Source organism: Alligator mississippiensis, chromosome 7 (genome assembly GCF_030867095.1).
Source record: "Alligator mississippiensis isolate rAllMis1 chromosome 7, rAllMis1, whole genome shotgun sequence".
NCBI classification, from domain to species: Eukaryota; Metazoa; Chordata; order Crocodylia; family Alligatoridae; genus Alligator; species Alligator mississippiensis.
The window spans coordinates 1,065,093-1,093,053 of NC_081830.1; the positions used below are offsets into that span (position 1 = coordinate 1,065,093).

The 27,961-nt window shown below is 60.5% G+C and overlaps 2 protein-coding genes and 1 long non-coding RNA gene across 4 annotated transcripts; 2 read left to right on the top strand and 1 right to left on the bottom strand.

The window, feature by feature from the left end:
• The first annotated feature begins 99 nt into the window (after positions 1–99).
• On the top strand, positions 100–7,057 carry TRIM72 (tripartite motif containing 72). The gene is made up of 7 exons (XM_019484139.2): positions 100–288; positions 2,727–3,127; positions 3,797–3,892; positions 5,014–5,244; positions 5,725–5,747; positions 5,907–6,025; positions 6,364–7,057. Exons 2-7 carry the CDS (start codon positions 2,729–2,731, stop codon positions 6,939–6,941), a joined length of 1,446 nt encoding a protein of 481 aa, XP_019339684.1. The 5' UTR covers positions 100–288; positions 2,727–2,728; the 3' UTR covers positions 6,942–7,057.
• On the bottom strand, positions 7,039–11,512 carry LOC109282366 (uncharacterized). Its single transcript, XR_002089337.1, has 2 exons — positions 11,424–11,512; positions 7,039–7,894 (listed from the first exon to the last, which is right to left on the bottom strand). It is a non-coding gene; the product is annotated as an uncharacterized LOC109282366 (long non-coding RNA).
• On the top strand, positions 10,434–27,890 carry LOC102569053 (integrin alpha-M). 2 transcript variants are annotated; one of them, XM_019484137.2, is made up of 30 exons: positions 10,434–10,562; positions 10,926–11,034; positions 11,203–11,306; positions 11,447–11,511; positions 12,424–12,538; positions 12,857–12,987; positions 13,105–13,250; positions 13,357–13,507; positions 13,855–14,005; positions 15,582–15,655; positions 15,761–15,890; positions 16,295–16,443; positions 16,946–17,086; positions 17,722–17,928; positions 18,480–18,610; positions 18,713–18,873; positions 19,162–19,316; positions 19,394–19,522; positions 21,704–21,777; positions 22,208–22,349; positions 22,911–23,024; positions 23,116–23,195; positions 23,296–23,379; positions 24,542–24,617; positions 25,013–25,117; positions 25,338–25,415; positions 25,565–25,678; positions 26,738–26,827; positions 26,966–27,076; positions 27,590–27,890. In XM_019484137.2, exons 1-30 carry the CDS (start codon positions 10,526–10,528, stop codon positions 27,692–27,694), a joined length of 3,459 nt encoding a protein of 1,152 aa, XP_019339682.2. In that variant the 5' UTR covers positions 10,434–10,525; the 3' UTR covers positions 27,695–27,890. The 2 variants fall into 2 exon arrangements, with proteins under 2 accessions (XP_019339682.2, XP_014453376.2); XM_014597890.3 differs by having other exon boundaries at positions 10,435–10,562; positions 24,539–24,617.
• Positions 27,891–27,961: the final 71 nt, after the last annotated feature.

Consider the following 27,961-nt stretch of genomic DNA (forward strand, 5'->3'; position numbering starts at 1 on the left):
GGGGGCTTGGGAACCCAGGGGTCACAGCCCTAAAGGGGTCGGGGAGGAGACCCCAGGTGTCCGGGCCTGCCCCCACCGGCGGGTGGGGGGACTCCCCCAGGACAAGGGACCCAGGCGTCCGGGAGAGCCCCGCTGCCAGGTGCCCTCCTCCCGCCCCGCTGCCTCTCCGCAACCTGGCCAGATGCCTGGGTTCCCTGGGACCGGTGCCAGGGCTATATAGGGGCTGGAGCAGCCGCCACCTCTCAGTCTCCAGCTCCAGCACCCTCCAGCCGCCCCCAAAGACTGCCGGTGAGTACCCACGGCTCCCTGGGCCATATAGACCCTGTAGGGACCAGTGGGGGAGCATGGGGTGACCCTGGGACTATATACAGCCTATAAAGACTGGTACAAGGGGGTATGGGGTGCCCCTGGGCCAAATAGAGTTTATAGGGACTGGTATGGGGGGTATGGGGTGTTCCTGTGGCCATATACAGCCTATTGGAACCAGTATGGGGGGGTCTGGGGTATCCCCGGAGCCATATACAGCCTATAGAGATGGGTCTGGAGTGTCCCCGAGGCCATTTACAGCCTATAGGGATCCATGAGGGAGTGTGGGGTACCTCTTTGTCTATAAGGACAAGTGTAGTGGGGCATGGAGGAGATAAGGGATGCCCTACAGTCTATAGGGACCAGTGTGAGAGTATGGGGTAGCTCAAGGGGACCGCAGAGCGATATAGCCTGTAAGGACCAGTGGAGTGGGGCATGGGGGTATACCTGTAGGGACTGGTGTCTGGAGGACATAAAGGGGACCCTACAGTCTATAGGGACCAGAGCGGGGGGGATGGGGTACATCAAGAGGACCTCTATAGGGACCACTGGGGGAGGGCTTGGGGTGCAGTGTCCTTATTCCTATAGGGACTGGTGCAGGGGGGAATGGGGAGATGAAGGGGATTTGGGGGCTATATGCAGCCTATAGGGACCAGTGGGGGGGGGTATGGGGTAGCTCAAGGGGACTCCAGGGACATATACAGCCTATAGGGACGGACTGGGGGAACAGAGGGTAGCCCTATAGAGACCAGCATGGGGGGCATGGGGCAGGCCCATTGCAGCTGGCCAGGGGCCAGGCCCTGCAGTGCTGGGGGCGGGGCCAGGAGCTATTGGCATGGCACCGGCGCTCATGAATAATCACAAGTCACTGCCCAGCTGCCCCTCCCCCGTGTGTCCATCCCTCCGTCCAGTCCATCCCTCTGGCCGCATCATGAGTCACTGCCCATCCCTCCACCCCTCTGTCCATCCCTCCATCCGTCTATCTGTCCATCCATAATGACGAGTCATTGTCTATCTACCCATCCATCCAAGCAACCAACCCAACCTCCATCCCTCCCTCTGTCCCCCAACCATCCATCCATCCATCCCTCCACAGATGAGGACGAGTCATTGTCCACCCATCCCTCCCTCCATCCCTAATAATGAAGTATTGTCCATCCATCCGTCCATCCCAACCCAACCTCCATCCATCCAACCTTCCCTCCATGGATGTCTCCATCCATCCGTCCATTTGTAGTCATCCATCTAGCCATCTGCCCATCCATCTATCCATGGTCTTCTCCATCCGTCCCTCCACCCCATATAGCTGATTGATTCATCGTTCAATCCATCTACCTATTTATCCACATCTACTCTATCCCTCTCTCCCTCCCTCCATCTATCCAGCCATCATTCCAGGCACCCATCCATCCATCCATCCATCCACCCATCCGTCCCTCCATCCCACCAACTCCTCCTCCATCTCTCTGTCCACACACCCTCTCCACCCATGCCGACTCCCCCATCTATCCATCCCCAGGAACGTGTCGCTATTAATCACGAGCTATTAACCATGACCTCATCAATCGTGCTAACGGCCCCATTGGATGAGGGGAGGCTGGGAGTGGGGATGGTCCGTCCATCTGTTCCTCATGACCTTCTGTGGTCTGAGGGGTTCCTTGGTCCTGTCTGCTCTTGGGGGGGAGGGGGGGGTCTTGGGGTCCTCCCCCCACTAACAAACCCTAATGAATGCCCTCATTAGAGAGAGGGAAACTGAGGCGCAGGAGATGCCACCCCTGAGCAGTGGGGTTACAACCCCTGCCCTTCTCCTGGGTCCCAGCCTGGTACCTTGCCCCAAACGCCTGGGTTCCCTGGGATGGCGGGGTGGGAGCAGGGGTTTGGGAGCCTGGCCGTCTGGGTTACCTGGTGGGGTGGGAGCAGGGGGTTTGGGAGCCCGGATGCCTGGTTCTCTGGACTGGGGGGTGGGAGCAGGGAGTTTAGGAGCCCAGATGCCTGAGTTCCCTGGGGGGGTGGGGCATGTGGAAGCCTGTGGCTCCTGTTTCGTGCCTATTTATAGCCAGGTCAGCCAGGCCTGGGGACATGCCGGGCAGCGTTGGCATTCCCGGCCATATGTCATATGTCACGGCTGCACATGTGACATGGACTGTGGGGGGGGGAGGGAGCTGCCGGGAAAGGGGACCCCGATTCAGGCCCGATCTGGGTTGTCCCCATGCCCTGTTCCTGTCAGCTGCTCCACCCCAGAGCTGGCTGCATCTCGGGCCCCAGAGAACCCAGGCGTCCGGGCTCCCAGGCTCCCCTGCATGGAGTATGGTGAGAGTGGGGGCGGGGGGTGCTGGGAGCCCGGGCGCCTGGGTCCTCTGGTGATGGGGGGAGCAGAGGGGCAACAAGCCACTCAGCCCCCGCCTCTCCCGCCCCCCCAGCCATGTCGAACTCCAAGCAGCGCCTGCTCCGGGGGATGCAGGAGGACCTCACCTGCCCCCTCTGCCACCGCCTCTTCTCCTCCCCGGTCACGGCTGAGTGCGGCCACAGCTTCTGCCGGGCCTGCCTGGCTGCGGTCCCCCGCGGGGACTCCCCTGGGGACCTGGCCTGCCCCACCTGCGGGGCCCCAACCCGGCCCGACCAGCTGGGCCTCAACCAGCCCCTGGAGCACCTGGTCGAGTGTTTCCGCCAGGTGCCCCACGACCACTGCGAGGAGCACATGGACCCCCTCAGCGTCTACTGCGAGCAGGACCGCCAGGTTATCTGCGGCCTCTGTGCCTCCCTGGGCCGCCACCAGGGCCACCGCGTGCTCACGGCGGCCGAGGCCCACGACCGGATGAAGGTACGGCCCTCCCCCGAGCATTGGGGTGTGTTATGTGTATTTGTTCCACCCCGGAGCTGGTCGCATCGCAGAGCTGGAGAATCCCCTGAGTTGGCTTCAGGGGTGGGGATGGGGCTGGGGTCTGAGAACAAGCCCCTCAGGTCCCTTTATCCCAGTATTGGGCCCCTGGGTTGTTCTATGTGGCCATTTCTCAGTTGTTCCACCCCAGAGCTGGTCGCATCTTGGAGCCAGAAAATCCCCCAAGTCAGCTCAGGAGGTTGGGAGGGGGCTAGGGTCTGCAGAACAGGCCTCTCTGTCCTGGCGTTAGGCTTGTCTGTTGTTGTTCTAAGTGGCTGTTTCCAAACTGTTTCACCCTAGAGCTGGTCGCATCTCAGGGCAGGAGAATCCCCCTTGAGTCAGGTGTGGGTGGGGGGATGGCGGGGTAGGAGCCTGCCCCCTGTCCCGCGGACCCGCCCCGCCATGGGCCCATCTCAGGGTAGTGAGTCGTGCCCCTGTTCAATGCAGCCGTTCCCAGCTGCTCCGACCCAGAGCTGGTCGCATCGTGGGTGCCCGCCCAGGGGAGTGGGGGGCTTTTCCCCAATTCGGGCATGATTTGGGTTCCCAGGGAGGGATGGCAGGGGGCTATGTGCCCCAACTCACTGTTGCCCCCCTCCCCACCCCCCGGGGCAGAAAGAGCTGCCCCAGCAACAGGCAGTGCTGCAGGAGGCCCAGGCAAGCAAGGAGAAGGCCATCGCCCAACTGGACCGGCAGCTGGCCGAAGTGAAGGTGAGTGTGAGAGCGTGTGTGTGTGCTCCAGACACCTGGGTTTTGTGCATATTTGTGTGTGTGTGTATGTGTGTGTCCTGGACACCTGGGGGGGTAGTGGTCTGGACACTTGTGGGGTACGTGTGTGTGTCCGTGCCGGACACCTGGGTTTTGTGTTGTGTGGGGTGTGGGGCTATAAGTGCGTGTCGGAGGTCATAGGAGCCTTTGGGGTTGTGGGGGCCCTGGGACGGTCCTGGGACTCAGGTCAGCAGGATTCGGGAGCTGTCGGGGGGATTCATGGAGAGTGCGGGGGAGCTGTGGGGCTATGGCGGGTCATGTGGGGGCATTTGGGGGCTATGGGGGACTATGGGGGGTATCTCGGGCCGTGGGAGGATTTTGGGGGTATCCTGGGGCTGTCAGGCCATGGAGGGTTCATGTGGGAGGCTGGGGGGCATTTGGGGTTCTACAGGGGAAACTGGGGGTTGCAGGGGATCTTTTATATGGGGGGGTCACAGGGCATGGGAGGGATTTGGAGGTGTGTGGGAGCAGTGAGGCCATGGGAAATTTTGGGATGGGTTGTGGGTGCTGGGGGGATGATTTTGGGGGTGCAGGGGGCTGCTAGGCCATGAGTGGGGTGTGTGGGGGGTGGGGGGCTGTGGGGGGATGTGAGGGGTTATGGAGGCTCTGGGGTCATGGGGGATGTGGGGTTGGTGGGGGCATATTGAGGTTCTGGGGGGTCATGGGGGATGTGGGGTTGGTGGGGTTATGGGGTGTGGTGTGGGGTGTGTCGGGGTTATGGGGTCATGGAGGGCTTTGCAGGGTGATGGGGGCGTATGAAGGTTGTGAGGAGTTATAGGGTCATGGGGCTATTTGGGGGGCCATGGGTGTTTGGGGGTGGTGGGGGCTTTAGGGAGGGTGATGGGGGTATATGGCGGCTGTGGAAGTGATGGGGTCATGGGGGGTTTTGTGGGCCATGGGGGTCCTGGGGTGGTGGGGATAGTGGGGCAGGTGGTGGGGGGCATATGGGGGCTGTGGGGGGTTATGAGGTCATAAGGGGCTATGGGATGGTGGGGGATGTGGGGGGTCATTGGGTGGGGGGTTCTGGGGGCAGTCCTGGCCCTGACCCTCTTCGCTCCCCGCAGGAGGTGGTGGGGCAGTTCCGGGCACAGGTGGGGACGGAGCTGGGCCGGCTGCGCGGGTTCCTGGGGGCACTGGAGGCGGCGCTGGGGGCGCAGGCGGGGGCCGTGGCGGCGCAGGCGGCCGGGGCCCTGCAGGCCGAACGCAACACCCTGAGCCGCTACCTGGACCAGCTGCGCGAGATGGAGGCCGTGCTGGGCGACGTGCACCACGAGACCCAGACCGAGTTCCTGCGGGTGAGGGGCCCCCAGCGCCCGCCCTCCCTACCCGCCCCATGGCCCCGGCCACCCTTCCCCTGACCTTCCTCTGTCTACCTAGCCATCCCACCATCTCCCTGTAGACACTCTCCATCCATCCAGTCACCTGCCCCCTCTCTCTGTCCGTCCATCCCTCCATCCCTCCAGTCACTGACCCCCATAGATGCCCCGGTCCGTCCGTCCATCCATCCATCCATCCATCCATCCATCCAACTCCTTTATCCGTCTATCACTCTATCCATCTCGTGAATCAATACATCCATCCATCCAATGAATCTGTCAATCTACAACTACTGTCCCCACCCATCCATCCACCCACCCTTCTCCACTGCACCCTGCACTCTGGCCACCTGGTTTCTGTTCCCAGGGAGCGAGTGGGAGGAGAGTGTGCCTGCTCTGGGGAAGGGGCCCTGGGTGCGACACGCTCTAACCTGTCTCCCTCCTCTCTCTCCCTCCCAGAAATACTGTCTGGTAGCCAGCAGGTGAGACCTCCACCCCCACCTTAGAGTGCCCCGACCCTGCCCAGGCCTGGGGGTGCTGGCAGGGGGCATGGCAGCCCAGAGGTGGGCTCCCCTGCCCCCCTGGAGGGTGGGGGCTAAGCTGGGCCAGGCCCTACCCTTCCCACTGCCCCCGCCCCACAGGCTGCAGAAGATCCTGAGCGAGGCTCCCCCCGCCGCCCGTATGGACATCCAGCTGCCTATCATCACCGATGACTTCAAGTTCCAGGTCTGGAGAAAGATGTTTCGGGCCCTGATGCCAGGTGAGGGGCCACTGAGGGTGCAGAGGGACTCTGGGAATCCAGGTGGCCTGGCCTGGCAGAGCCTTGCCCCTCAGCTGAGGAAGCTGGGGGGAAGAGCCCAAGCATCCGGGCCTGTCACTGCCCCCAGCGGTCAAGGAAGAACCCAGGCACCCAGGTCTAGTGCTCCAACCCCTTAGGCAAAGCACCCAGGCATGAGGGTCTGATGCTCCAACCCCTTGCACACAGAACCCAGGCGTCCGGGTCTGGTGCCCCAACCACTTGCGTCAATGAGGGGAGAGACCTGGTGACCCCCCAGGTGGCCTTCTTGACCTTTCCCCTCTCCCCGCTTTCTCTCCCAGCCTTGGAGGAGCTGACCTTCGACCCCGCCACGGCCCACCCCCACCTGGCGGTGTCCAGAGACGGGCACCGGGTGGAGTGCCTGGACCAGAAGCAGGCAGGCGCCTCCCCGGACGACCCCGGACGCTTCGACAAGGCCAACGCCGTGCTGACCCGCCAGAGCTGGCTGGACGGCGAGCACTACTGGGAGGTGGCCGTGGGGGACAAGCCCCGCTGGGGGCTGGGCGTCATGGCTGCCGAGGCCGGACGCAAGGGGCGCCTCCAGGCCCTGCCCTCTCACGGGCTCTGGCTCCTGGGGTGCCGTGAGGGGAAGCACTACGAGGCCCATGTGGAGCACAAGGAGCCCCGGGCCTTGAACCCGGAGGCCCGGCCTCGGCGTGTAGGCATCTACCTGAGCTTCCAAGAGGGCGTCCTCTGCTTCTACGACGCCACCGACCCAGACAACCTGGCACAGCTCTTCGCCTTCCGCGAGCGCTTCCCCGGCCCGCTGTACCCCTTCTTCGATGTCTGCTGGCACGACAAGGGCAAGAACAGCCAACCCCTGGAGATCTGCGTGGCCAAGGGGCAGGCCTCCTCCTAGGTCCCTCGGCCTCCACCTGGCCCGCCCTGAAAGCCCTGATTTCCCCCACCCCCCGCCCAGCCCCAGGTGCAGGAAGTGAGGTTGTTCAAGGAAGAAATGTCGCCCAGTCAGTAGATTTTATTCTCAACCCTGTGGGAGGAAGTGAGGTCATTAGATGAAGAAACATGGCGCAGTCCCGTGTTGGTGGAAGTGGACTCTATCCCTGACTCCGTGGGAGGAAGTGAGGTTGTTCAAGGAAGAGGTATGGCCCAGTTTCACGTTGGCGGAAGTAACCCCTGTCCCCAACCCTGTGGGAGGAAGTGAGGTTGTTTGAGGAAGAGATGTCACTCAGCTCTGTATTGGTGGAAGTAACCCCTATGCCTGATCCTGTGGGAGGAAGTGAGGTCATGGCAGGAGGAGACATGGTCCAGTGAGGAGGTGGAAGGAGCCCCTATCTCCCATTGCAGGAAGTGAGGTTGTGGCAGGAAGAGATGTCGCCCAATGAGGTCATCAGATGGAGGAAGTGATGTCACCACATGGAGATAGAAGTTCTGCTGGGGCTGGGCTTCCCACTGGCAGGAAGTGATGTCATTTAATATAGATGTTCCCTGTTGGATCATGACTCCAACTTGGAGGAAGTGATGTCAACACACTGATGTAGGTGTTCTCTGTGGGCCGAGGCTCCACTCCACGGGAAGTGATGTGATCAAGTGATAGAAGTGCTGCCACAACCGCCTTGGACCACAGCTCTCCCTCACAGGAAGTGACATCACCATACTGATGTAGGTGTTACAATCATCTCCCCTTGGACAGCGGCTGCACCTGGCAGGAAGTGATGTTGCCACATTCATGTGTGGATTTTCCATGGGCCACGGTTCCACCCCCACGGGAAGTGATGTCACCAGAGTGCTGCAGGCATCATAATCATCCTTGTGGCCATGGTTCCATTTGGCAGGAAGTGACATCACCACGCTCTGAAGACCACACCCAATCATGTACCACAAAGTGATATCACCATGTTGCTCTACATGTCTCCTCCACGCCCAACTACTTGCCCCCCCCCAGGAAGCACATCTTGTTCCTGTAGGCCTCATAATCCCGTCCCACCTAGGAAGTTACATCACCACACTGGAGCCACACCCACTACAGAGCAGGAAATGACATTGCCACATGGCTCCACTCCTGACACACGTACCCCTTTGGTGGGCTGATCCTATTGGTGCAGCTCTGGGCGCAGCCTGGCTTGAGTGTGTCCGTGCACACGCAATAAACGCACACCACAACCACATGTGTTGCGTATTGGGGTGTGTGTGTGTGCATGTCAGGTGGTATGGCTCCCTCCATGCTCTGTGTGTGTGTGTGTGTGTGATGTGGGTCCGTGCATAAGCGAATGGTAGGGGGTGCACATGCCCCACTTGATGGGGCCGGTGCTCCCGCGATGGCTGACACTGATGCTGTCGGTAGGGCTGGTGCCCCCCTGACAGGGCTGCCGTCATCAGTGGCTTCTGCGGGTGCCCCCCACATTCAGGGGGCACCAGTCACTCATGGGTCCGTGTGTCCGTGTCAGGTGATATGACTCCCCATGCTGTGTGTGTGTGTCCTGTGTGGCTCCATATGTGCTTCTCAGCTGGTACAGTTCCCTGTGGGGGGGGGGTGTGTGTGTGTGTGTGTGTCCATGAGCAGGTAGGCCTACCCACTACTCTTCATCCCATTGGAATCACTGGGACCCCTACCTCATCTTCCCTCCCCCGTCTTTGGTGCCAAGTTGTTCTTTCGGAGTCTGGATGGTCTCCCGTGCGGATGAGGTCGGTCCTCCACAGGGCTCCACCTACCCTACACCCCACCCCTTCCCACCCCAGTAACGAGTCCTGTTTTCCTGCTGGCACCAAGTGCAAGTCTCTGGGTCTCGGTTCCTCTCTGGCCTGAGTCCCTCCTCCTCCTCCCCTTTGCCCAGGGTCATTCAGGCCCTTCTTTACCCTGGGGTCATCTAGGCCCCTCCTTTGGCCAGGGTAGTCCAGGCCCCTCCTTGGCCCGGGGCAGTCTAGGTAAGGTGCTGCCAGCTGGGTCTCGGTTGCAGCAGAGCCCTCATCCTGCTCCAGCAGCTCCTTGTTTCCTCCACACCACATCCCGTACTCCCATTAAGCTTCCCAGGCTCTCCTGGGCCAATCCTTAAGGCCCTGGGAGCATGTGCCCCCTTCCCTGGAGCTCTTTAAGGTGCCCACTTAGGAATGAGTCTCCCACCCCCAATGTTTCCCCAGCCACGTGGTCTGTCTGGCCCCTTGCCGGGCAAGTTGCCACCCCTGGAGCTTCCTTGGAACAGTGCCACTTGCTCGGTTTCCACCGCTGGTGTGTTTTCCCAGATAAGTTTTGTGGCAGTGGAAATCCCATGACCACCAAGGTGGCTTTCCTACTGGCTGGGGGAGACCACAACCATGGCAGGGGCTCTGACCTATCCCTGACCCCCGGGAAGCCCCAAGGCTGCAGCATCCATCTTCAGGAGGAGCCCAGCCCCACCTGCTGCCAGAGGCCTGGGCTGGGAAAGGTAGTTGGCCTGGGGCCAGACAGGGCATTGCTATACCCAGCTGCCACAGCCCCACCCCAGAGCCAGCTGCATCTCAGTGCCGGGGGTCGGGTGTCACAGAGCTGTGGCCAGGTCTGGGGTGAGTGCCAGGGGCCGGGAGTAACAGAGCTGTGACCAGCTTGGGGGTGGGCATTGGGGGCTGGGTGTTATGATGCAGCTGAGTCTGGGGTGGGTGGATAGAACAGGCCCTGCTATGTGCCCTGCCCTCACTGCCCTCCACCCCCAGGGCTGTGGGCAGGGTTGGGAATTAGGGAAGTAGCTGAGTCACAGATAAGGAGTCCTTGTGACAGTGATGGAGGTGGGGGGGGTGTCTGTGTGTGTGTGTGTGTGTGTGTGTGTGTAGGCCCCGGACACATGGGATCTGTCTCTGTGTGTCTGTCCACACACACACACACACACACACACACACTCACACACACACACACATCCTCCCACAACCCAGAACTTAGGAAAGAGGAAGCCCCAGGCTGGAGGGGAAGCCGGCAGGGGAAGAAGCCGCTTGTCCTTCCCTTGCCCCAGTGCCCAGGCTGGATGTGTGCCCAGCACACACACGTGTGTGTCCCAGACACCTGGGGTCTGTGTGTGCATTGTGGACACCAGGATTTTGTGTGTCTCTGTGTATGTGTGTATACCCTGGATGCCTGGGATTTGTGTGTGAGCATGTCTATGCATGTACCCTGGATGCCTGGGCTCCTTGTGTGTGTGCGTGTGTCCTGGACACCAGGATTTTGTGTGTGTGTGTGTAGCCCAGACACTTGGGATCTGTGTGTGTATGTGTGTGTGAATGTATACATGTGTGCATGTGTATGTGTGGGTGCGTGTGCACTCCTGGACGCTCAGGTCCCTTGTTCCTTGTGCAGCTCCCTGCAAGGTTTCTGTCTCTCTCTCCCACCCAGCCCTTCTCTTCTCCTCATACCCTCCACACCCCCCCCACCCACTTCGGCCCCTCCCTACCGCTCTCACTTCCCCTTCTGCAGACAGAGATTTGGGCACGTCCAAGTGCCAAGCACTGGTAACCTCAGTCATGGACCCACTGGCTCTGCTTCTCTACCTGGGTGCAGGTGGGACCAATGCCTGGGTCCTCTGGGAGTGGAGCTGGGCTGGGGACTGAAAGCAGGGGTACTGGTAGAGGATGAGCTCCACTAGCTCTAAGGGCTCTCTGGGAGCGGGTGGGCTGGTGGGGGAGAGCAGGGGAGCCTGGGACCCCAGATGCCTGGGTTCTCTGGGAGGGGAGTGGGGCCTGGGGGTGAGAGCAAGGGGTTGGGAACCTGGACACCTGGTGGGGGCGGAGAGTAGGGGGACTGGTAGAGGACTAGCTCCAGTAGGTCTAAGGGGTGTCTGGGAGGGGAACAGGGGAGCAGCGGGGCTGGGACCCCCGGATGCCTGGGTTCTCTGGCTCTAGGTTCTCTGTTTGACCCCTGCAGCACTGGCGTCCTGCCACGGGTTCAACGTGGACGTGGATAGACCCATCTCCTTCCAGGAGGCAGCTGTTGGGTTCGGGCAGAGCCTGGCAATGAGCGCACAGGCTGGGGGGTAAGAGTGGGGTCGATGGCCCGGACGCCTGCGGTTCCTGGGAGGGGAGGGGGGCTGGGGGCTGAGAGCAGGGGGCTGGGAGCCCGGACACCTGGGTTGTTTGAGGGAGGGAACGGGGGCTGTGGGCTTGGGGTCCACCCCCCCGACCCCCCTGCTCTCCCCCTGCAGGCTGTTTGTGGGGGCCCCACTCCAGCGAGGGGGCATAAATGACACCGGCCGAGTCTACAAGTGTGACCCACGGGCCCAGACGTGCCAGCAGATCCGCATCCCGCGTAGGGCCCGGACGCCTGGGGTCTCTGGGGGGTGGGAGCTGGGGGGCCGGGACCCGGCTGCCTGGGTCCTCTCCCCGCTCAGAGGGGGCTGGGAGTGTGGGGAGGGGGTTGTCTCACCCATGGTCTCCGTCCTCTTCCAGGGCCCGCTGACGCTGTGGACATGTCTCTCGGGCTGTCTCTGGCAGCCACCGACTCCCAGGTCCTGGTGGGTACCAGCACCCGTGAGCCCCCACTCGCCTCCCAGAGACCCCAGCAGTCCGGGATCCCAGCCCCCACCCAGCCCTGACACAGCGGGTGACCATTCTGCTGTGTCACCCTAACTAGGAAAACCACAAGCGTTGCAAGAGGAACAGCGGGTGTGCAGTGACGGGTGTCGAAGGGGAGGGGAGGGGAGGAGAGGGCTGCCAGGTCCCTTGATGGGTAGGTGACTGTAGCTGCCCAATGACCCATGAGGGCGGTGATGAGCTCACACGCCCCCTGGCAATAATGAGAGATTCTTCCCTGAGTGGGGAAGCCAGGGGAGGTCACCATGGCAACGTGGCTGTTGCCAGGGTGGGTGGGTGTGATTCAGTGGTGATGTCATATAAAACATAGAGGGAAATGGGTGATGTCACCAATGCAACATGCTTTGGGGGTCGTGGTGATGTCACTGTGGGAACTGGCTACAGGGGTGACTGGGGGGGTAGTTGCCAGGGTAATCAAGTGATGTCACTGTCAGAACAGGCTATGGACAGGTGATAGGAGCGCTGTTGGCATGGTCACTGGAAGCAGGCGACCTCATGGACGGGGGTGACAGGACAAGTGTGTGGTTGTCAGGTGACTGGGTATTGTCACCAGGGCAACATGCTATGAGTGAAGGATGGAGGGGTGGCGGGGAGGGTTGTTCCCATGGTAACTGTTCCGTCCCCATAGCCAGGATAGAGGTGTAGGGAATGGGTGTCGTCATGGCAACCTCTGCATCCTGAAATTGTGGGGAGGGTGATGGGTCTTCTCCATGGCAATGGTAACCTTGAAGGCATCAGGGGAAGGTTGCCTCACACCATCATCACGGTAACCGGGGGAGGCCACCATGACGAGCTGGCCACCGGTGCCACCCCTCCCCTGTCTCGCGCCCCAGGTGTGCGGCCCCACGGTGCGGCAGGCGTGTGGCGAGAACATGTATGTGCGCGGCTACTGCTTCCTGCTGGACCGGAACCTGCGCCCGACCCAGCGCTTCCCAGAGACCCTGCCCGGTGAGGGGGCGGGGCCAAGGCAGGGATGGGGAGGAGCCTCTGAGGTGCGGCAGGGCCGGGGCAGGGACGTTTCCTGGGGAATAAAGGGTCGACACGTGAGTTAAGAGCTGGTCACTAGGGGAGGGGGGCAGAGTGGCCTCAGGCAGGGGATGGATGGAGGTGATCTGACATCGCTCCCCCCACGGTCCCACTAGTCAAGGTAAGACTTCTCCCAGGTTAAGGCCATGTTCCGTGTCCACTCCATGCCTATCACGGGTTAGCAACAGGCCCCCAGAGGGTAACTGGGCTTTGTCCTTACCGTCCTTCGCCCCTTCCCAGAATGCCCCAAACGCCAGACGGACATCGTCTTCCTCATCGATGGCTCGGGCAGTGTCATCGACATTGACTTTAACAGGATGAAGAGGTTCATCATTGAGGTCATCGACCGTTTTGAGAGCACCGATACCCAGGTGACTGGCACCCTCTGGATGCTACGGGTGACTGTGGGACAGACAGCTGGGCTCAGGGTGGGGGTGAGGGCACCACAGCGGGTCTCAGGCCTTGCCCCCCACCCTCCTTTGCTCCAGTTTGCCCTGGTCCAGTTCTCCTCCAGCTTCCGGGTCCATTTTGACTTCAACACCTTCAAGAGGACATCAAACGTGGAGACCCTGGTGTGGGACGTCATGCAGCTCCAAGGGGGGACCTATACAGCCAGCGCCATCCGCAAAGTGGTGTAGGTACTGCCCCCAAGCCCTTTGGCCCCCACCTAAGTCCAGAAGTGACTCCCACCTCCCCTGCCACTGTCTATCCATCCATCCATCCATCCACCTATCCTGCAGGCAGAATGTGTTTGTGCCATGGAGAGGGGCCCGGGCCAGTGCCACCAAGGTTCTCATCGTGATCACAGATGGGGAGAAGACAGAGAGATTGAGGTACAGGGACGTCATCCCTGAGGCAGAGAGAGAAGGGATCGTGCGCTACGCCATCGGGGTGAGACGGGCACCTGGCTGGGACTTCCTGTTCCTACTGTCTATGCATATATCCATCCTTCTCTAGTCCTTTTGTCCATCCATCCAATGTACAAAGCCATCCATCCATCCATCCATCCATTCCTTCACCAAAGAACCTGTCCATCCATTGGTCTGTCCATCCATTCCATCCACCGCTACACCCTCCACCCACCTGTTCACCCATCCATCTTTCTATCCCATCCTACCTCCCCCATATGCAGGCACATGCTCATGAATATTGCATCCTTCACCTCCCCTGTTCAACCCCTGCCTTTCTTCCTTCCTTCCTGTCTGGCTCACCCAGTTGCCTTCCCCTCCCTGGGGCAGGTTGGTGAGGCCTTCTCAAGCCCAGGAGCCCAGAAGGAGTTGAACGAAATTGCCTCGGACCCAGATACGGAGCATGTCTTCCAAGTCAACAATTTTGATGCCCTGCAGGGCCTCCAGAGCCAGCTGCAGGAGAAGATCTTTGCCATTGAAGGTACGGGGGGGGGGGGGGGGAAGGGGAAGGGGAAGGGGAAGGGGAGACAGGGCAGGGAGTAAGGAGGACCTTGGGAAATGAGGTTGGGGGTGGGGAAGGGAGATGGGACTGCAGAGACTTGAGATGTACTACCAGTCACCTGATGGCTCCTTCCATCCTTCCATCCATGCATGCATCCAATGAACAAACCTATCCATCCATCCATCATCTCTCTGCCCTTCTGTCCATCTGTTCATCCATTCACCTACTGATTACTGTCTGTCCATCCATCCGCCCACCTATTCCTCCTTTCCCTACACCCTCCTACCCTCTACTTATCACCTCCTTCATGCCCCCTGTGACCGGGGGCCTTCCTGGGGCTAGATCTCATGATAGCCCACCCCACCTACCCAGGCCAGTCTGCCTTGACTCTCCTGCCACAACTTGAATGTTAGCATAATATATTAAGCGGGAGGCGCTCATTCACTACCCCGATGCCAGAGGGTGCTATCCACGGCTTGTACCACCCCTTCGCTGGCCCATGCCTCGCAGATGGCATCCAGAATATTATTATTGCTTCCCGGCTTCAGGCCAGGCCAAAGTCAGTCCATCGTTGGGCCTCTTCCACACTTACACACGCTCCACCCCCTCACAGGGGCCTCTTCCACACGGCCCCTCACTGGGCCACATACAACCTGCCCTGCTCCCTTGAGTGATCTTTTGGCCATCGGGCTTGCCTAACTCTCCGGCACAGCACACGCAGCACCTTCAGTTCACTCGTGCTCCCCTACTCGACGTGGTGTCACCTTGGCCCGAACACTGGGCTGATTCTGCCCCTCCCACTTGCTCCAGTTCTAACTGGTGGGGTCGGCCCCTGTACTGCCTTTCCAACGGCCCTTGCAGCTCTACTTGGTACATGCCTGGTGCAGCCCTTCAGGCCACCCTCAGCAGCCCTACTCTGCACCACATGTCCTCAGTCCTTCAGGTGCCTCTCATTGCACCCTAGTCTGAGCAGACCCCCATATCACCACCGCCCCGCTTTGGGGCCTCCAGGCTCTCACACCCTTGCGGGGCTCAGGTGCCTGTCCCAGCGTGCCTGGCCCTTCTCTCTCCCGAATTTATACATACCCACTGGAGAGTGGGGGCTGGGGTTAAGGTGCCCCTACCTGCCTCTCACCGGGGTGGTACCTGGTCTCACCACAAGGAGGCCCACCAGGCCACCCTTCCCCGGCAGGGTGCAGTTTCAGGTTGTGCCCAGGACCAGAAACCTCCAACCATCCCCACAGCTCCTGCCCTTCCCTCCAAGATGTTCCTGAGCACTAGCTCAGCTGGCTGATGTTACTCCTGCAATGGATGGCAGCAGACTGCTGCCCCAGCCTGTGTGTGCTGGGTCCTAAAGTGGCCGCCCTAGTCCAGCATGTGCTGGCTGCCTGCCTCCAGCCCTTAAAGCGCCAGGCACCCAAAGGTGCAGTCACCCCCCCACCCCCCACAACCCAGTGGGCTCTGTAGAGGGAAGGGGCCCTGGATGGCTCAGGGTTCGGGTCAGAGCAGGGGCCCTCAACCCAGGCCTGATGTGGGCCCCCATCTGTTTCTCCAGGCACCCAGTCCCAGAGGGGCAGCTCCTTCCAGCTGGAGATGTCCCAAGAGGGTTTCAGTGCCCTGCTCTCTCCTGTGAGTAACCTCATCTCCTATTGGTCAGGGGACTCAACAGGGGGTGGGTCAGGGCAGGGAGGAGGGGCACAGTAGGGCATGAGTTAATGGTCTCTACTGATCTAGGATGGGCCTATACTGGGGGCAGTTGGCGCCTATGACTGGTCTGGGGGGTTCTTCCTCTACGGGGGCATCGGGGAAGCAGCCTTCATCAACGTGTCCACAACCAGCGGGGATATGAAAGATGCCTACCTCGGTAAGGACCGCCCAGGTGGAGCTCTCCAGAGCCGGGCTCCTGTGTTAGGGAAACTCATCCATCCATCCATCCCCAAACCCCTTCCTTCCATCTGTCCTTCCCCAAACCCATTCATCCATCCATCCATCCTCAAACCCCTTCCATCCATCCATCCATCCATCCATCCCCAAAACCCTTCCTTCCATCCATCCTTCCCTAAACCCATCCATCCATCCATCCATCCCCAAACCCATCCATCCGTCCGTCCATCCATCCATCCCCAAACCACATCCATCCATCCATCCATTGTGACTTAGGAGCTGGGTGAGCTTCCTTTTAGATCCCTTCCCAGTATCCTCTGTGGCTCCAGCAGCTGAACTGGGGGAGGCTGGCTGGTGACATCTCTGCCCCTTCCCCCCCCCCAGGCTATGCGGTCCAGCGGGTGACCTCCGGGAAGCGCCGGGGCTATGTGGTGGGGGCACCACGGTACCAGCATGTGGGAAAGGTGGTGCTGTTCTACTGGGACCCCCGGAGTGAGGCCTGGAGGGCCGAGGCAGAGAAGATTGGGGATCAGGTAGGGGCATGTGCGTGTATGTGTGTGTGTCCCAGATGCCTGGGTGCTTTGTGTGTATGTCCCAGACACCTGGGTTCTATGTCTCATGTCCATGTGTGCATTGTGTGCCAGCATGAGCAGATATGTTCATGTGTGTAATGCATGTGCATGGGTGCATGCAACTGTGTGTGCGCACATGTTCAGACGTGTGTGAGCAGAATGTGTGCATGCACATGTGTATGAGCACTTGCATTTGTGAGCAAATATGTATGTATGTAGCGTGCAATGGCACACGAGCGTTGTATAAGTGTGTATGGGCAGGCATGTTGATCTGTACAGACACGTGTCCAAAAGCACATGGGTAAGAGGTGTGTGTGTGTGTGTGTGTGTGTGTGGGGCAGGGGTCAACCTCTTGCACAATCTCCTTGTGATGCCAGATGGTGAGACTGGGAGCTGCAGAGGTGACTACACAGGGTGGGGGCCAGGCCTGAAGCAGGGTTACGGGGTCTTCTCTGCCCCCCAGATTGGCTCATACTTCGGGGGCTCCCTCAGCACCATGGATGTGGATGGAGATGGCAACACCGACCTCATCCTCGTTGGAGCCCCCATGTACTATGGGGAGGGAAGCGGGGGCCGTGTCTTTGTCTGCCCCCTCCCAGCACAGGTACGACCCAGGGATGGGGTAGGGATTGGGTTGGTGGGTGGAAAAGGGGGCATGTTGTATGCCAGAAAATACAGTAACCCCCTTCTGTGCCCTGCAGCAGGTAGGGGGTGAGGCAGGAGCTCAGCAAGGTGCTCTGGGAGTGGGGAGGGGTGCATATCTGTGAGGAAATATGGTCGTCCCCTTCTGGCCCTGCAAGTTAGGGGCATGTGTGCCCCATGGGGCAGGGGACGGTGCATACATACCTGATCAAACACAGTAACTCCACCCAGGCCCTATTGGGGGTGCTACCAGGCAGGTGGGGGGGAGGAGGTGTGCGTTATACACCAGATAATATGGTAGCTCCCTTTCTGGCCTGTAGGGGTCCCCAGAGGGCAGGGGCAGGTGCGCATATACCTGATACAGTACAGTAGCTCCCCCACCTGCCCCATAGGGGGTGTTGCAGAGTGGCTGGCAGGGGAGGCACACATTATATGCCAGATGATATGTTAGGTCCTGTTCTGGCCTGCCGGGGCCCCCAGGGGGCATGTGCGCATGTACCAGTACAACACGGTAGTGCCTTCCCTGCCCCACATGGGGTTGGCGGGCAGCTGGCACGCATGGTAGGCAGGGAGTTACAGTATTGTGCTCCCTCACAGGGGGCGCCGCTGCGGTGCGACGGGGTGCTGCGGGGGCAGGGGGGCCAGCCCCTGGGGCGCTTCGGGGCCAGCCTGGCGGTGCTGGGGGACGTGGACGGTGATGGCCATGCCGACCTAGCCGTGGGGGCCCCCCTGGAGGACGGTGCCCGTGGGGCCCTCTACATCTTCCGTGGGCAGCAGCGCCGCCTGCGCGAGCGCCACAGCCAGGTAGGCCCCGTCCCCGCTGTCCTAGCCCTGCCTGCACTGTCCTAGCCCCACCCCCTGTTACTCCGGCAGCGCCCTCTTCTTCCCTGGCTCCCCCTGCACTTCCCTCTGCTGCCCTGGTCCCGCCCCCCCACAACCTGGTCTGGGCCTTATGCCTCAGACCCCTCCCCCTACACCCCTAGCCCTTACCTTCTCCCTAGCCCCATCCCTGCTTCTGTAGCCCCGCCCCCATGCCCTAAACCCTGCCCCCTGGCCCAGCCCTCTGTCTCAAACCCACCCCTCCAGCCCTGACCCTATAGCCACTAGTCCCACCCCCTCACCGCTCCTAGGGCTCCCCCTGCTCCTCTAGCACCATCCACTTCTCCTTGGCTCCACCCCTAACCTCTAGCCCCAGCCCTGGAGCTTTAAGTCCCGCCCCATCTCTCATCCCGCCCCTACAGCCATTGGCCCCTCCCATGTAGTTGTAGTCCCAGCCCTTCCAGGCATATCCCCACCTTCTTCCTCCCTGCCCCCGCCGTCCCTGTCCCCCCCCTGACAGTTGTTCCCACCCCCAGCGCATCACGGGGACACAGGTGTCCGGGGCACCGTGGGCGCTTGGCCTGACGCTGAGCGGGGGCACAGACCTGACAGGTGACGGCCTGAAGGACATCGCCGTGGGTGCCCGCGGGCAGGTGCTGCTGCTGCGGTGAGCCTGGATGCCTGGGTCCCCCAGGGATGCGTGTGGGTGCATGTGTCCAGGATGCCTGGGTTCCCCGCCTGTGTGGCTGACCAGGCTCTGGCCCTGCAGGTCACGCCCCGTGCTGCAAGCGGCCGTGACCGTGACCTTCGCCCCGACCACAATCCCAGTGACTGCCTTCGACTGCCAGGGCCGGGAGCAGCTGGACACCGAGGCTGCCACCGCCCGCATCTGCTTCAGCCTCCGCCTGAGCCTTGGCCAGCGCTTCCAGGGTCAGCTCCACTCCCAGGATAGGTCCTGCCCACCAGGGGAGAGGCCACACCCTCAGGCTCCAGCCTTACCACCCACACCCACACATTCAAAAGCCAGGCGTCCAGGACACGCACAAGCCAACCAGTGCCCCCTCCCCAGCCACAATTCTGTTGCCCCCAATGCAGCTAGCTCTGGGGTGCCCCACCAGGCCCTGACCCAGTACAACACACCCCTCAGGCAGGCAGTGGGGGTCACTCTGTGCCTGGGGGTCTGAGGGCTGTGCTCTTACCCCCCTCCCATCCCTACAGGTGGTTCCATCTCGGGCACCTTCTACTATGAGCTGGCACTGGACCCCGGGCGGATACGGGTCCGTGCTGCCTTCAATCCTCCCCTGCCTGCCCAGCCCCTGACACTGCCTGTCAGTCTCCATACCAAGTGCCAGGAGTACCGCGTCCGGCTGCCTGTGAGTGCCCCTTCCCCTTCCCTTTTGCCTCCCTCAGCCTTGGCCTGTGGTACCCTCACACCTGTACCCACCCTCAGGTCTGCCCTGAAGACACCCTGACACCCATCAACCTGCGACTGAGCTACAACCTGACTGGGATCCCCATCCCCGGTGGCGGCCTCACCCCCATCCTGGCTGAGGACACAGAGACGACAGTTGTAGCCTCGGTGAGATGTTGGGGAAGGGGGTTGGTGTCACAACAGATGCCAATGGCATTGGCACCTGTTGTAGTGGCCAGGCTGTCACTGTGTTTCTTGGCTTCCCACTGCAGCTGATGTTGTGTGGTTCTCACAGTGTTGCTTTAGGTGGTGACATTGAGGGCCCTGGCTCCAGTTGTAGCAGACGGGCTGTGGATGTGTGTTTAGGTTCCCTGTTGTGGCTGACTGTGCAGTTGTCATGGTGCTGCTACAAGCAACGACATTGAGGGCTGTGGGGCTGGTTGCAGCAGACAGGCTGTGTGTCTAGGGATCCAGTCCTGGTGATTGCCATTGTCTAGTTGACACAAAGTTGCTACAGGTGGTGACACTGAGGGCATTGGCATTGGTGGTACAGACCAAGCTGTTGCTGTGTGTCTAGGTGTCCAGTGGGGTTGACATTGTGTGGTTGTCACGGTGTTGTACAAGAGGCAACATTGAGGGCACTTGCACTGGGTGTAGCGGACAGGCTGTTCCTGTGTGTCAAGGTGGCTCATCCTGGTGGCTGACGCGTGGTTGGCACAGTGTTGCTACAGGCGGCAATACTGAGGGCTTTGGCACCAGTGGTAGCAGTCTGGCTGTTGCTGTGTGTTGAGGTGTCCAGTCCTGGAGGTTGACATCGGCATTCCCTCTAAGCTGTACGGCGTGCACAGCCATGCAAGTGCGCAGTCATGCACACCTCATAGCTTAGAGGGAACACTGGTTGACATAGAGTTGCTATTGCCTGCGACAGCGATGGCTGCGCATACAGGTGTTTGGTTGTAGTGGCTGACACTGGAGGGTCAGGCACAGTGTTGCCACAGGGAGCGATGCTGACAGCATTGGTGCTGGTTGTAACAGATGGATTGTTGCTCTGTCAAAGACGCTAGTCCTGGTGGTTGACATTGTGTGGATGTTACAGTGTTGCTACAGGAGGCAATGATGATGGCATTGGCTGTGAGCACAAACGTTTGGTTGTAGTGGCTGCTATTTGAAGCTGGGGCATGGTGTTGCAACAGGCGGTGAAGGTGACAGCGTTGGTTCCATTTTTAGTGGTCGCACTGTTGCTATACATTTAGGGGTCCAGTCCTAGTGGTTCACATGTGTATGGTTCTCAGTGTCACTACAGGCAGTGCTGGTGACAGCAGTGGCACCAGGGGTAGCGCTCAGGCTGTTGCTATGCATACAGATATTCAGTTGTAGCAGCTGCCATTGGAAGGTGGAGCACAGTGCTGCTACAGGCAGCAATGCTGATGGCATTGTCACTCATTGTAGCAGTTAGGTTGTTGCTGTGCATATGGGCATTCAGTTGTAGTGGCTGCCATTGGAAGGAGGAGCACGGTGTTGCTACAGGTGACAACGCTAATGGCATTGTACAGGTCAGGTTGTTGCTGCCTGTCCGGGAAGGCTGGTCACGGTGTTGGCAGGGGAGGGTGAGGACCAATGTTGCTCCCGGTGGTGACGGTGACAGCACAGCCCTTGGACTGTTGCTTTGTTCAGGTCTCCATTGGATGGCGTTTATACAGGTGGTGATGACTATAGCATTGGCTCTGGTTGTAGTGATCAAGCTGTTGTTTCAGGTATGGGTGTTATATTGCAGTTGGGGGCCAGTGTTGCTACAGGAGGTGATGCAGACAGCATTGGCACCAGCTGTGGCTGTGTGTCTTGACATCTGACCCCTGTGGTTGACATTGGAAGGTGGACGCTGCTGGACCTGGAGCCAGCGATGGCAGCAGTGTTAAGTCAGGCTATGCCAGTCTGGCTGTTGTTGAGCAGATGGGTGTTGGATCCTGGCAGTTGACACAGAGGGTGCTGCTACAGGCGGCAAGGTTGACCACATGGCTGCCTGGGGTAGCCTTCAGGCAGTGGCTGTTTGGCTGACTGTCTCATCCCAGCAGTTGGCAGGGAAATGGTGTTGGTACACACAGTGATGCCAATAACGTGGGCCCGGGTCTTAGCACTCAGTTTGTTGCTGTGTTTCTGGGGCGCCAGCTGTGACTGACATCAGGGAGCGGGGGCTGGGGTGGTTACAGGCAGCAACAGTGACAGGGCAGTTGTGGGGGGTGGGTAACTGGAGGGCAGGTTGCTACAAGTAGTAGCTGACAGCTCCTCCCCAACCCCCTTGGCTCCACCCCCACCCCATGGTCCCTCCCTCTCCCTTATTGGTCCCTCCAGCTCCCATTCGACAAGAACTGTGGCAGTGACAACATCTGCATGGACGACCTGCAAATCGCCTTCAATTTCTCGGGGTGAGTCCATTCCCATTCCCAGAAGCCCCCTGACCCTGGATTGGCCCCAGCCCATGGTGGCTGGGGTCCTGGCCTGCAGGGGGGCACTGCTGTGGGAAGCTCACAAACCTCCTTAGGGCACTGTTGAGGGAAGCTGACAGTTCCTCCAGGGTACTGCTGAGGGAAGCTCACAATCCCCCCTAGGGCACTGTTGGTGGAAGATCACCCCTCCCCAGGGGCATGGAGAAAGCTCACAACCCCCCTAGGGCACAGCCAAGGGATGCACACAACCTTCCCCCCGCCCCACAGCAAGCTCACAACCCCTGCAGGACACTGTTGGTGGGGGAAGCTCACAACTCCCCTTAGGACACTGCTGAGGAAAGCTCACAACCCACCTCCCCGGGCACTGCTGGTAGGGGAAGCTCACAACCCCTCCCCTTCCCCCCCACAGCCTGGACACCCTGGTGGTGGGTGACACCCAAGACCTCCAGATCATGATCCGGGTCCACAACCTCGGGGAAGACTCTTACGGTGCCACCCTGCAACTCCTCCACCCAGCGGTGCTGTCCTACCGCAAGGTCCAGGTGCTCCAGGTACCATGTGGGGGGCAGCAGGGAGTGCCAGGGGGCTGGGCTGGGGCACAGGGCATGGGGCACCTGGCGGGAGGACAGTGAGTGTTATATACAGGAGAGTATGGTAATTCCCTTCTGCCCTGTGGAGAGCGGCAGGGGCCCAGCAGGAGGCAGTATGCATGTGTGTCTTCTATGTCTACAAATATGGTAGTGCCCACTGGGCAGGGGGAGGGGCAGGGCCAGCAGGGCGGAAAAGGTGCATGTTGTATGCAGGGAAATACAGCAGTGCCCTTGGCTGCGGCTAGAGGGAGAGGTGGAGCAGGGAGTGCGTGTCTACGCAGGAAAACATGGGAGCTCCCTTCTGGCCAGCCAGGAGCACTGCAAAGCAGGGGGCGGGGTAGGGAGTGGGGCTAGCTCTGGCCCCACCCCCTCACCCCAAGCCCCACCCTCTGGGGAGGCAGGGGGGGGGCAGAGCTGCCTTGAGTCCCTCCCTCTCCCCCTCCCCAGCCAACAGGGGAGTTGGGAGGGGGGATAGGGGGGCTGCCCCTGGCCCCACACCCTCACCCCAAGCCCCACCCCCAGGCCAGCAGGGGGGGTGTGGCTGTGCGCTGCAGCTCGCTGCTGGGTGGCCAGGCGGAACCACAACGGAACAGCACCTGCCTCGTGGGCCCACCTATCTTCCGTGCTGGTGCCCAGGTAAGCCCCGCCTCTCCCTCCCCAGGCTTAGCTCCACTCCCTCCCCCCAAGCTCTACGCTCTGTGTGGCTCACCCTGTTGCTCCCTCCCAGGTCATCTTCACCACCACCTTGGATGTGCCTGCCACGGCTGAACTGGGCGACCACCTGCGGATCTCAGCCTCCACTCACAGGTGGGTAAGAGCCCCAGGGGGCATTGGGAGGGATCGCTCTCCAGGAGGTGGGGCCTAGCATGGCAGGCCCCACCCCTAACCTCACCCCCTCGGCCTCCAGTGACAACCGTGGCCCCAGGAGCGAGGGCAAGAGCCAGAGCATGGAGCTGCCCGTCAAGTACGCCATCCACATCATCGTCACTGGGTAGGTGGGGCCAAGGGATGGGGGGGACAGGGAGGAGGAGAGCCCCGCCCCCTGGCCCCAGGGCCCCGCCTTGTGGAGGGCTCCAGGTCCCACCCCATTCTGGACTCATCTGCTGCCCCCCTAGTGCCCCCTGCAGGGACACAGGGAGCTACCGTATTTCCTTGTGTAGAACACACACCTGTTACTCCTGCTGGGCCCACTCCCTGCTCCCTAGTGCCCCCTGCAGGACCAGAGGAACTTACCATATTTCCTCACGTATAATATGCACCCTTCACACCCACTGCTAGTGCCTCCTGTGGGGCCAGAGACCTACTGTATTTGGTCATATATAATATGCACCTCTCAAGCCACACAGTACCCCTGCTGGGCCCACCCACTGCCACCTAGTGTGCCCCAGAAGGCCAGGGAGAGCTGCCATATTTTCTCATGTATAACAGGCACCATTTACACTCACTGGGCCTGCCCCCTGGTGCCCTCTGCAAGGCCAGAGGGAGCTACCAAATGTACTCATATATGACACACACCTTTTCCCCCACATGGCACCCCCTGCTGAGACCACCCTAATGCCCTCTGCAAGGCCAGTGGGAACAACCTTATTTCCTCATGTATAGCACAAGCCTTTCCCACCCTGCATGATGCTTCCTGCTTGGCCCCTGCCCCATGGCACCCTCCCCTAGTGCCCTCTGCAAGACAAGTGGGAATTAATGTATTTTCTTAGGTATAACTTACACCTCCCCACACAGAGGCCCCTGCTGGGTCCTTTCCCTGCCCACTAGTGCTTCCTACAATGCAATAGGGGAAATTACCTTATTTTTTTGCATATAACATATACTTTTCCCCACCCCCACAGGGTGCTCCATCTTGGGACCCTTCCTCACTGGACCCAATCCTCTCCCCCTAGTACCCCATGCAAGGCAGAAGGAAACTACCATAATTTGTCATATATAATATGAACCCCTTCCCAATGGCACCCCCAGCTAGACCACTGGGTGCCCCATAAGGCAAAAGGGACCTACCATAATTTCTTGTGTATAACACGCACCTTCCCCCCCACCACAGTATTGCCCCCTGGTCGGTCCCTACCCATGTTACCCCCTGCTGGACACCTCCAGCCTCTCCCCCATCTCTTTCCCCCCATTCATGTTTTTCTGACCCCCAGTAGTGAGACTTCAACCAAGTATGTGAATATCTCCAGCAATGAGGAGGGGGCCAGCAGGGTGGTGACTCACAGGTACCAGGTGAGTCCTGGATGCCTGGGTTCTTTGGGAGGGAGGTTGGGAGGTGAGAGCATGCTGGGAACCTGGACATCTGGGTTCTCTGAGACAATGTGGAGTTGTGGTGAGACCTGGGGTGTGCAAGTCCAGACACCCAGGTTCTCTGGGACAAGGGGGCTGGCGGTGAGACCTGGGAGGCTGGGAGCTGGGACACCTGGGTTCTCTGGGAGGTGGGTGGGAGCTGCGAGGTGGCAGCCCAGTTGCCTGGGTTCTTTGCAAGGGGAGACAAAGCTGGGGGAGAGAACTGGGAGCCTGGGTTCCCTAGGAAGGGGGTGGTGGCTGGGGGTGATAGCAGGGGGAACAAGGCACCCAGACACCTGGGTTCCCCCTCCCGTATCCTCCCTCTTCTCCCCCACCAGGTCCAGAACCTCCGCCACCGCAGCCCCCCTGTGTGGGTGACCTTCGAGTACCCCGTTGCCTTGAACGGGGCCCCCCTGTGGGTCGCTGAGGTCGTCCCCTCCCAGGTACCGCCCACTCCTTCCCCACCCCTTGTCCTGGGCCAGGATCCAGCCCAGATCAGGGCCTCTGGCAGAGACAGACCCCAGCCTCCTCCACACCCACTGGGTGCAGCCAGGATGTGGCCAGCTCTGGGGTGGAGCTGAAGGGGAATGGCCCAAGGGAATGAGGCACCAGGGGAGCTGGAGGACCAAACCTGTGCCACCCCTTCCCCTCTTCCACTCCCAGCCAATCAACTGCTCTGACCTGTCTGGGATGCCTGGGACCAAGGAGGTGAGAGAGGAGATGAAGAAGAGCCCCCTGCTGGTGAGTGTTGGCCACTGCAGGCCCTGTCCTTGAGAACCCAGCTATCCAGGTTCCCAGCCCTCCCTGCTCCCACCCCAAGCCCCCTTCCCCTGCCAGAGAACCCAGATGTCCAGGCTCCCCCCCACTCACGCTGTCCCATGATGCCCCAGAGCTGTGCTGTGGCCACCTGCCGGCGGGTGCGGTGTGAGGTCCCAGCCCTGCACATGGAGCAGCCCCTGGAGTTCGTCCTGACCGGCAACGTGACCTTTGGTTGGTTCTCCCAGGTATGTCACCCCGCCCCCTTCCTTGGCCCTGCCCCCTCCCCTCCCCAGGGGCCTGGATTCTTGGGTTCCCAGGTGCCCCACCCCAGAGGTGGGCACAGATCCAGTCTTTGTTTTACTAGCCCCGGATTCACATGAGCCTTGAGATCTCTTGGCCAATCAAGGCTCAAGGCTCCTGATAGATCCCAGCCAATCACAGCACAGAAGCCCTGATGCATCCCTGCCATTGTGAGCCAGGATTCCTGGAGCATCCCAGTCAATCACCACCCTTGATGCATCCCAGCCTATCAGGATAGATAGACCCCTGATAGATCCAAGCCAATCACAGCACAGGAGCCCTGACACAAGCTCACCCAATAATGACCAGTGACCCCTGACATGTGCCAGCCAATCATGACCACAGTCCTCAGTGTAGCCCATCCAATGGTGACCTCCTGGTGCATCCCAACCAATCACAACGCAGGACCCCAGATACATTACACCTGGCCCCCGACAAGCCCTACCCAATCAGTATCCAGAACATGTCCCCCAAGCTACCCCTGTCCCAGCCAATCATGACCACTGACCCTAGTCACAACCCTTGACACAATCCCACCCAATCATGGCCAATTACCACGGACACCTCCCGGCCAATCCCAGCCCAAGACATCGCAGTCAATCGCCTGCCCTGTCCCATCCAATCACAACCCCTGCCCCACTTCATCCACTCACAACCCTTGACCAGGACATAGCCACTCCCAATCACCAGCCCATCCCAGCCAATCACAATGAAGGATTCCTGGCCTATCCCAGCCAATGACCCCTGACACAGCCCAGCCAATCACCATGCAGGCCCCCATCCCCCACATTTCACTCAATGACAGCCCCTGACCCCCAACCCATGCCACGCAATGGCCCACAGCCCCTGACACATGCCAGCCTATCATGCCCTGGGACCTCAGACTCATCCCATCCGGGGGGGGGAAGGTTCTGGCTCCCAGGGATCCCATGCAAATGAGAGGTGTAGGCCCCACCCCAGAAGCAGCACAGGGCGGGGCTTAGGCTTACGCGTACATTTGACAGATGGGTCTGGACAAGGTGACACTGGCGAGCGTGGCTGAGGTGGGCGCAGACCCAAGGCGCTTCCACCAGCAAGGGGCGACACGGTTGCAGGTAGGAGGCCCAGATGCCTGAGTTCTTTGGGGTGGGGGGGAGGTGGGAACAGGGGATTCTGGGAGCCCAGACACTTGGGCTCTTGGGGGGGGGGGGCTGAGTCCCTGACTCCCCCACCCCGATACCTGGGTCCCCTAGGTGCAGACAGTGCTGGAGCGCATCGGCACCTACAACTATCTGCCCGTCATCCTGGGCAGCTCCATCGGGGGCCTAATCCTATTGGCTGTCATAACTGCCGCTCTCTACAAGGTGAGGACAGGGGGCAGGGCTATGCCAAGGGGGCGGGGTTTTCCTGGGGACTGGGGCAGAGCTAGGACGGGGGAGAGGTGGCACCTTTTGGGGCTCTTTGAGGAGGGGGCGTGGCTATGCCAAGGGGGCTCCCAGGGGCGTAGCTTGTTGGGGAAAGGGGTGGGGCTATATTTGGGGCAAAGTCAAGTGGGAAAGGGGCAGGGCTTTATAGAGGGGGGCTTTTGGGCAGGGGGCAGGGTCTCACTAGGGGATGGGAGTAGAGAGGAGGTGGGGCTTTGGGTGAGGGTGGAGTCTATCATGGAGGGGCCTCCTTGTGAACGTGGCTCCAGGGGAAGATGGGTGAGGGCTAATGGGTCTGGAGGAGGGCTTTGGTGGGCAGGGGTGTTCTCCTAGCTGTGGGTAGCCCCAGGGGGCATGGTCGGCTGGGGGCAAGGGGTGGGGCTTAGCTGGTGGGTGGGCATTATACATGAAGAAATAACAGTAGCTCCCTCTGTTCCCCCCCGCCCCCAACAGTTTGGGTTCTTCCGCCGCCACTACAAGCAGATGATGGACACGGCGCAGGACAGTGGAGGCCCCGCCCCCACCCCTGGGCCTGCCCCCTCTGCCCCACCACAGTAGCCTTCCCGGATGCCTGGCTTCTCTGGAGCAGGGCCTAGAAGGTGCTGAGAGCTCGAATGCCTGGGCTCTCTGGGAGAGCAAATCACACCCCTCCTGCCCTGCGTGGGAACTTGGGATCAAGAAGCCAATCCAGGCCTTTCACTGCGTGTCATGTACCCAGTACTGCACCCTTGCAACAGGAGATTCTCCCAGCCTCCACAGAGATTGCAGTTGTCTCTGGGGTGGGCATTGGGGCCCAAGTCTAATGGGACTGCTGCTGAGTCTGGG

Excerpts from the sequence above, each read along its gene's own strand:
- TRIM72 (XM_019484139.2), top strand. The coding sequence starts at position 2,729 with ATGTCGAACTCCAAGCAGCGCCTGCTCCGGGGGATGCAGGAGGACCTC. Across the intron at positions 3,128-3,796 it reads AGGCCCACGACCGGATGAAG|AAAGAGCTGCCCCAGCAACA; the intron begins GTACGGCCCTCC and ends CCCCCGGGGCAG. Across the intron at positions 3,893-5,013 it reads GGCAGCTGGCCGAAGTGAAG|GAGGTGGTGGGGCAGTTCCG; the intron begins GTGAGTGTGAGA and ends CGCTCCCCGCAG.
- LOC102569053 (XM_014597890.3), top strand. The coding sequence starts at position 10,526 with ATGGACCCACTGGCTCTGCTTCTCTACCTGGGTGCAG. Across the intron at positions 12,539-12,856 it reads CTTCCCAGAGACCCTGCCCG|AATGCCCCAAACGCCAGACG; the intron begins GTGAGGGGGCGG and ends GCCCCTTCCCAG. Across the intron at positions 19,317-19,393 it reads AGTACCGCGTCCGGCTGCCT|GTCTGCCCTGAAGACACCCT; the intron begins GTGAGTGCCCCT and ends ACCCACCCTCAG.